Source organism: Seriola lalandi, unplaced genomic scaffold (genome assembly GCF_002814215.2).
Source record: "Seriola lalandi dorsalis isolate HSWRI2012SDOR001 ecotype SW California unplaced genomic scaffold, Sedor1 jcf7180002054571, whole genome shotgun sequence".
NCBI classification, from domain to species: Eukaryota; Metazoa; Chordata; class Actinopteri; order Carangiformes; family Carangidae; genus Seriola; species Seriola lalandi.
Genome location: NW_019525124.1, coordinates 623,280 through 632,404, shown reverse-complemented (window position 1 = coordinate 632,404; position 9,125 = coordinate 623,280). Strand labels below are relative to the sequence as shown.

The window sequence follows — 9,125 nt, the reverse complement described above, 5'->3', positions numbered from 1 at the left end:
GCTGTGAAGTCACATTAATAATTAAATAAGCAGTAGTCAAATTATGAAAACAATACACACACAAAAACCAAGAATCCCCACTCCACACGATGCTGCTGTGACAGTCTGCTGTTCATTTCTACTGAAGGTCTGTGACACAGTTGCCCTCACATGGGCGATGAAGAACACTGCCTGTAATACAAACTGAATGACACATGATGGCGCCAGAGCTCAACGTTGTGTTGCATCTCTGTCTACCAGTAACTGCTCTGTTAGAAATCAGGCACAGTGACTCAGGCTTTTGAGTCGACCAAGTGAAAAGTACAGTGTTTAGCTTATCACACGCAACCAGCCAGCACATGAAGAATCAGTCTTTCAGACATCGCTCTGTGATTTCGTTGAAATGGGAGGAATTCATGTGAGCACAGAGTCAGTTTCAGCCTCACACTTTTTCATTAAAATAAAACATTCAAAAAGAATTCTGACTTCACCCTTAATGCACCTTTTATTTCCTGTTATGTGATGGACAAGTCTGCTGACCAATGTAGTGCTTTTGTTTTCTTTCTTGGATTCAGTCACATACATGTCCCACTGCCAGATATACAGTATTCACTAGAGGAGTGGTTCCTGACTATATATATATTTATTTATACACACACACACACACACACACACACACACACAAACACACACACGATAGGAACTTTTATGTTGTCACCAGCTGAAACACATTATATACTTGTTTCTATCTCAAGTCTGATTGCACATTAAAAGATCAGATAGATAGATGTTGCTTTCACTTCAGTCCCGTCCTGTTCAGTCATTACCATGTCAATAAAAAGTTGTCGGAGAATATTTTGTTCTGCCTCTGTTGAGATTATCAAGTGGGCCAGGAGTTGGAAAAGTTTGGGAACCACTGACTTAGAGCACTAAAAGTGCATCACTACCTCCTGTATGAGTACAGTTTGCTAAAAGTGACAATACCCCTGTTTTAGGAAATTACTGAGCCTTTTTTTAATTAAAGTATATATTTTTAAGATTTACATCTTTAGTAGGAATTAGTGGGCTGGGGCTGAGTGTTACAGACAGAGAACAGAACTCAGAGAGGATTGAATGATGGAGCAGCACATTGTAAACGTTACATGGAATTTGTTAACAAAAAGAAAACATATAAGATAACCCAATGTGTATTCTCTAAGGTTGTTGAATTCATCTTATTCATCATCTACTCTTGCCACTTTTTTCATGGGTGCAGCGTTTGATCAGATGAAGCTACTCTGGACATCTTGTGCATTGTTTTATACACATTTCCCCAAAGTTAAACAGAACATATTTGGTATCTCTGGATAAAATAATAATTAATTATAATTAACTGAGTTAATGTGTAATTTCTAAATACCTTCCTAATAACTTCTGGTACACTTTTATTTTTTATTTCACTTTTATTTTCTCTGTGTTGACATCAAATAATGTAAACCTGTTCTAAGAGCGCATGCGTGTATGTGTGTGTGTGTGTGTGTGTGTGTGTGTGTGTGTACCTGCAGAAAAGTAAATTAATCAGCTATCAGCAGTCCTGCTGCTCTAATCCATCACTGCTGCCGCGCCTCATTTCATTTGGCCCATTGACCTACATTACTGCTCCCACACATGAAACACACGGCTTGAAAATCGACCACGAGGTAATGGCGCTGGTGCTGACACGAGTTATGAGAAGTTTAACCAAATCATTATTAATAGTCTCTTCTTGTACTGGTTGATCTGAAGGGTTTTTAAGAGGTAAAACTTTTAAGGATTTCACATGAAAAAAAAAGTGGAGAAATATCTGAAAGAAATGACATAACTGTGTGACATATTTTTCCTCTGTCCAGAGGATGAGCTGATGCTAGTTTAGCATTAGCTCCATTAAGCATTGTGCATAAAGATGCAAAAAATGTTAGTTATTACAATGTCCTTCGTATTTAATATCCTATAAACGCTTCAAAATGACGTAACATAGCTCTACACCTGTCTACACGTAGTTCACTCCAATATCCAAGAACAATCTTACACCTTTCTGAACAGTGGAGCTCGACTGACTTGACTTGCCTATGATTTTTTTATGATTACTGAACATAATCATTGTGTCTATGAAAAACATATTAGAAGTAAAGGTTGTTCTCCTGGTTTTTGTTTTGTTCTGTTTGTTGTAACGAACCATTTCCTGTCTGCTGTGACACAGTAAAATTAATAATTAATCTATCTATCTATCTATCTATCTATCTATCTATCTATCTATCTATCTATCTAGTTCAATTCAATTTAATTCAGGCTGCTTTCTTGGCCTAAATTTCAGGTGGACAATATTGCCAAAGTGTTACAACCAATATAATAATGACATCAAAAAAATATTTATATATACACATTTATACACTTCTATAATCTACCAAGTAAAATAAACAAATATAAATAAATAAATAAGTAAAAAGAACAAGAACAATAAGCGTGTGTTTTGCTCCTAGTGCCAAGTGTCTATCTATCTATGTATGTATGTTATGGTTAGTGTGTAATGGCAGGTTTCAGTCGGTAGATGGCGCTGTTACTCTGCTAATCTGGTTGATAACCCGCCATGGATTCACTTGACTGAAGTTCCAGTTTTTTATTCATTACTTCATGCAGATCCTTTTTTTTACAAAAAAAAAAAAAAAAAAGTTCTAGTCATATGTTTCATTTTAAATAATTACATAATGACAATTGATTATTAACTGATAATTAACTGATAATTAAGTGGCTTGTTGAAGGTGACTGAGAGGGTCCTGTATGTTTTCTATATTTATCATGTTTTACATGCTAATATAAGTGTGATCTTTAAACTGTGACCTGAGTCTCTCCTCAGAGTCCGGACTGAACCCGGGATCCAGACTAAACCTGCGCTTTCCACCCTCATGATGATAAAGTGAGATGATCAAATGTTGTTTCACACTGTGGCCTTTAAGTCAAAAAAAACGAAAAAAAAGAAGAAATTATGCAACGTCTCCGGGGCAGGCGCGTTACCATAATAAAACCTTGTTCCATCAGTGGAGTCGTGGCTCTGGAGACGTAGTAGTCTAATAATCCGATGCGTCCAGTTGGTGGAAATCCCCACGTGGTTTCGACTCCTGTATAAAAACTTTGGGTGAGCGGAGCCCCTGTTGTCGTGATTGCACAGGGAGAAGAGGGTCTCAGTCAGCGAGCAGCATCTTGCAAGGACGCACGGACCTGGCCATCCACAACGGCGCGCACGGGGGGGACAGGACACGGTAACCGGGCTGAACACACTAAATAAATCCACGGGACTTCCTCTCCCTGGGACCGCAGCTGTAGAGGTGGACTCTCTGCGTGGTGTTTGAATGGGGACTGGACGCCTCTGGACACCGACAGGTTTTATTTCGACTCATCGGTGAGACCGTGTCGCCTCCACGTCCTCGTTTGTTTTGGTCGATTACACGTCTGAGCTAAACGTGGTGTGACAGACGCGCGTCAACGATCCAAACTCCTGAGTGCGCCTCACAATCAGAGACAAGAACTTTTGTTTTGCGCAGAGAAAAGACGCATCGCTGGATAACTGAACGCATAATGACAAGAGATAATTAGCCTCGCAGTTCCACTCGTGTATAACTGGGAATACAAAGCTTTCATTGGCCCCTGTGGATATCTGGAGGCGTCTGACTTCTGGAGCACAAGTGGATGTCCTGCCGGAACTTTTCACATGTTTTAAATTAAAAGTAGCTTTAACCTCAGAGTGTGTTTTTAGTCTTTTCATCCCTGTCTTGAATAGCATCTGGGCTGTAACGTTAACTGTACCAAAATGAGCTTGTACAGTCTGGCATTGTCCTGTTTAGTTGCGTGCCTCCTCTCCTCTTCCGTGCGCTGCAGCTCGGTAACCGGGACGGAGACTCAGAGCTCGCCGCAGGAGTCGTGCGCGTCCTGCGGCCTCAGGGCGCCGGATCAGACGGAGCGGTTGAACATAGACTTTCTGGAGGCGGTGAAGAGGCACATACTGAACAGGCTGCAGATGAGAGACAGACCCAACATCACCCATCCCATCCCGAAGGCGGCGATGGTGACGGCGCTGAGGAGGCTGCACGCCGGCAAAGTGCGAGAGGACGGCCGGGTGGAGATCCCCAGCTTTGACGGACAGGCCGCCTTCAACAACGAGGTTCAGGCGGAGAACTCGGAGATTATCAGCTTCGCCGAATCAGGTATTGATCAATAATGCAATGCACACATCTAAACCGACCCCTGCGTGAACCCATTCACCCTTTGACTGGCAGAGCAGGGACCCAGCATCAATCTCATTCATTCACAGGATTCTCTCTTTTTTATTTTTAGGCTTATCCTGTGAATAATAGATAATAACATTTTTTTAAATTTAAAAAAAAAAGCCATAAACTTATTAAATCCATAGTCATCATTTTCATCCTCTTATTGCATCACAGCTCCCTCCTGCCTGCAGCCACTGGTCGCCAGTGTTAAAACCTCCTGAAAATCAAAAAGAAATGAAACTAAAGAAAGAGTCCTTAAATTACCCCCATGTGTTGTCTAGGAGATAAAAAGAACCTCTGAATCCAATTTCATCACTAAAGCTGTGCTCACACTCAATACTCCAATGTATAAAGCACCTCTTTTAAATACGGACAAAGTCCCTCAATTGGCCATTTATCCCTTCCTCTAAGAATGTGTATCTAACTAATTCTCAGAAGTCCAAAGAGAACACCCTTTCCTCTCTCTTTCCCTCACACACACACACACACACACACACTCGCACTCACAGCTAAAATCATCTGTGCTTGACAGAATCCAATAATTGTCAGTTAGAACTGTGAGAACAACGTCTCTGACACAAACTGTTAGTTTAACAAAAAGAAAACATACAATTAAAGACACCAAAATAGTCTTAAACAAACACACACACACGTACACGCATGCACACACACACACACACACGCACGCACCCACACACACAGACACACGCACACCATCCTGTCTTTTCCCATTGGCCCTGCCGGTACAATTAGCCTGAATGGACTGCTGGGTCCTGCCTTCCAATGGGAATGATCTGAGCACCCTCATGAAAAGGGAACAAAAGCCAGGCAATTATTATAAGAGCACTATGTGTTCCTGCTGAACACAACATGTCAACGTTCAGAAGAAAAAAAAAGAAACGCAGAGAAAACAAAAGATATTGCTCAGAATAATGCATGAGACATTTGAGTCTGTGCAGGGTTGGATCGGGGGAGTGTGGGTGGAGGGGGGTATGGCATTGGCGATGGCAGAGGGGAGGGGGGGGTGATATTGTGTGTGTGTGTGCCCATATTGCAGTGTTATAAAGAATGCTTTTGTCGCTCTAAAGGTTCGCTGGGCTCCTTTGCTTCTTCTTCTTCTTCTTCTACTTCTGTGTTTTTTTTTTTGTTTTTTTCTACTTCCATTCTTCCTCACACCTTTGAGCATTTGTGTGGCATTGTACCATGGAGCTGGCTCGGGTCCCTGCTCCCTAGACCCCGTCTGCCTCCTGGCCAGCTGGCTCACGCCCCCCAGATCAGATGCTGCCAGCCGGGGCATGGCTCAGAGGCAAGGTCTCCAGAAAGCTCTGAAGCCAGGGGAGCTTGTCCCCCAACCATGGGGGAGCCTGAATTGTTGTTGTCAGTTTAGGACAAGGCTGGGTTGGGGGTGAGGTTGGCATATGTTTAGCCAACAGCGGGCCAACGAATGGATGTGGATAGGTGTTTTTGTGTGCATGTGAACCGGGGAGGTCAGCGTATGTCCCCCTGCCTCCCCTCAGCACGGGGTTAACCGCGGCTTCTTATCTCCGGTTGCGGTAGCGCAGAGGTACGAGGTCTGCCAAGCGGCCCCAGGCAGGTGAGGGAGACGATGCCAATCTCCCTTCTCCCCTGACATGGTCCCATGGGTACTCGCTGAGGGATTTGGTGTCCCGTATCCACGGGAGCGGAGCGGGGAACACAAGGCAGGGAAGGAGGGTGGGAGAAAGAGAGAGAGCGAGAGTGAGGGGTCGGTGGAGAAGTTTAGATCGGTGCTTCTTGATTGCTCGCCGTGGACCCGGTGAACCCGTGGCGAGTGGTCCAAGACACGGAATTAAGACTTCATTATGGGAGGTCATTAACTCCGGCCCGGTTCCTCCAGAGGATCAGTTGGCAGGTTTACCTCAGGACACCACTGTTTCATGAGGAGCTGTCAGTCATGGTGCTGCTGGACCTGCTCCAGACATATTCCACATTCACTCAGAAGTGTGTGTTTAAGCCCGGCTGCCTCTGTGAAGCTTATGACGCCATAAGTGATTTACGCAGCATCATTAAAAGTGTCCCCAAGGCAAACCCTCACAACAACAGTGGCTTTAACCTCTTCCCCAAAAAACTCCAGCATCTCAGCTCCACCCCTCCGTCCTCTCCACCTCCTCACCCTTTGTGGAATTCTTGAAGAGCTGAGACTCGGGGGCCGAGGGGTCGGCTGTTACATGTGCACACGCCCGCGCTCATGTCAGAGCCACAAATGCTCCGCGCCGAGCCCTTGTCCTTCCACGCCGTGTGGTCTTTGTCGACAGCGGCTTTGAGTAATGAGCTCTGAGGAGGAGCTGCCTGCCTGCCTGCTTCCACGGCCTCTTCCCTGACTTGGTGGCGCAGGTGGAGACACGCTGAAGCAGCTCTTTATCCTCCCGAGCCCACCCAGGTGTCCCGCCCGCCGATACTCACCAGCAACCTTTCCACTGCGGGGTCAGCCGAGGCGTGTCGGGGCCAGCTAACACTGGATGGAGACAACAATTCCTTCTTTAGAAGGAATTTGAAATAAGTAGTTGATTTACGGTCTCAGTACTGAGGACGCTGTATGATCAAACCTGCATTCATCCATACGCCTCATATCTCCCAAGTAGCGCCTGGATATGATGTAGTTTTATATTTATTTCCCCGCTCACAACACTCTTCTTAAGAGCTGTAGCTGCAGGTTGGGAGTTCATTTTGACTTTGTAAACAGCAGCTGATAAAGGTCCGCCTTTGCTCTCAATCATACGCCATGATCTTCATCAGCAGATGGAGTTGTCATTGAATTGCAGATGTTAGAAAAGAAGAAGAAAGGAAGAAAGCTGAAAACTGCAATTCTGTGACAACTGGCAAACTCTCCTGATGAGGATCATATGATATGACTGAAAGCTCTGGAGCAGCTACTAAAGTGGCCTTGAGGTAAGATGAGTTTCAGCTGCAGATTGCACAGTTTATGTAGTTGAAATATACATGTATATTATTTTTAAGTTTCAAAATGATTGTCTCCTAGCTGCAATTCTTTCACAATCTGTTCTGATCTCTGGTTCGTAAAAGTCTGTCAAGTGTGGCTGTGAATCAGAGCTGAAACGATTAGTCAATGAATCATTCAATTAATTCAATCAAGCAGGTAATTGATTACAATTTTTTGAGGATATGTGCCAGACATCTCTCAGCCTCAGCTTCTCAGTTGTGAGGATTTCTCGTGTTTCTCTCTCACGTGAGTTGAAAATCTTTCGGTTTTGAAATGCCGATCGGACAAAACCAGCTGTTTGATCGAATCATCCTGAGCTTTTCTTCACTCCTTTCAGAGATTTTAAAAGACTAATTAAAAGGCAGATTAATCAATACTGAAATTGACTGCTTTTAAAATGAGGTGCAGCTACTCCAGTGTGTCAAAACAGCAAAACCGTCCCCCCCCTGCAGCAGCTACCCCCGCCCACACACACACACACACACACACACACACACACACACACTAAAGGTTTTAACTGCACATGGTTAGTGTGTCCTGGAGGGGGAACACTGAGAAACAACCTCACAAACAAACAGCTGAGCTCTTAGATTCGTGGTCAGTTTTATTCCCTGACTTCCCCCCGTCTGTTTATCACGCTGTCACCGTCAGCTCGGTGCTGTGCCTCTTTTTCTAAGCTCGGAGCTGTTGAGGCAAGTAGGAACACACAGCGCTGAATGAAGGTGAGGTTAGTTACTTGTAGCCCTGAGGGGCCTTTACAACAGTCGCAGGTAAGAGCTGCTGTTTTTTTTTTTATGTCATTCACTTCAGGTGGATTTCAGTGAGTACACACTGTGCGCTCGATGCTTCACCCACAGGCTTCAGTGCACGCGAAGGCTGATATTTGATGTATTGCTCACCGTGGGCTTGGGTGTGTGTGTGTCTGTGCATCGATGCATAGATGAATGCGTGTGTGAGTGTGTGTGTGTGTGTGTGTGTGTGTGTTTGACATGCTACAGAGTGGAGAGCTGGTCTGAACAGGTCCCGGTGTGAATGTAAAGCCGTGGTTTACAGGAGGAAGAGGCGTGAGGTGCCTTAAAGAGGTGGTGGTGGTGGTGGGGGGGGGCCCGTCTTTGGTGGCCACCTGTTGACACTGACACACACTAATCAGTCGGCAAACAAAGTAATTTGGCTGCTTTCAAAGGCGCTGCTCTGCTTGAGCACATTGTACCAAATCTCCAGAAATAGAAACCTTTCAAGTTACCTCAGGGTAATTTGGAAGACATCATTAAGCTTAGGGGGGAAAAAAATAGTGCTAGGGAGAGCCCATTGCCACCTTTAGACACCCGGGATCTCTTCATTGTGGCGCTGTGGAAAGTGGCCAGTGTCATGTAAATGGCTTTTATTTTTGCCTCATCATGCTTTTTGCTACAAAGCCACGTGTTTCAATGCCGGGCTGCAGCGCGGCTGTCTCCCAGTGCCTCACAGGGGGCTTTGTGCTGTCACTCTCAGGGTGCTTACACTGGAAGGAGGAGGGGTGGGATAGGGTGGGGGTGGGGTTCAGGTTGGGCACTAGCAGCGAACTCGGTGAACCCCCTGGGAGCCTTGGCCGTGTCCGCCACCCTCCCCACCTTTTCCACTTGCATCCTTCCTCCTTTGCTTCTTAGTCTTCCTCCTCTCTGTTCTCCTCCCTCTCTCGCTCTCTCTCTCCCCCTTTTTGGCCCTGTCACTTACAAAGCTGGATCTTAGGCCAACTGGGCCTGATCCCAGAACTGGCCTGTCACAGCTGGCCTATCAGGAGCTCCCACAGAGGTCACCTGACACATTGATTGAGGGAGAACAGAGAAAACAAGGGGGAAAACAGATCTTTAAAGACAAAGCTGTGCCCTTCTTGGAGGGGGGTGGGC

General features: G+C 45.2%; 1 protein-coding gene across 1 annotated transcript in view; it reads left to right on the top strand.

Annotated features, from left to right (window-relative positions):
* Positions 1-3,079: 3,079 nt before the first annotated feature.
* Positions 3,080-9,125, top strand: part of LOC111663021 (inhibin beta B chain-like) — a 7,651-nt gene continuing 1,605 nt past the window's right edge. The window contains exon 1 of the mRNA XM_023417076.2: positions 3,080-4,196. Within this exon, the coding sequence (XP_023272844.1) occupies positions 3,803-4,196 (394 nt within the window). The 5' untranslated portion in view covers positions 3,080-3,802. The remainder of the gene's footprint in view (positions 4,197-9,125) is intronic.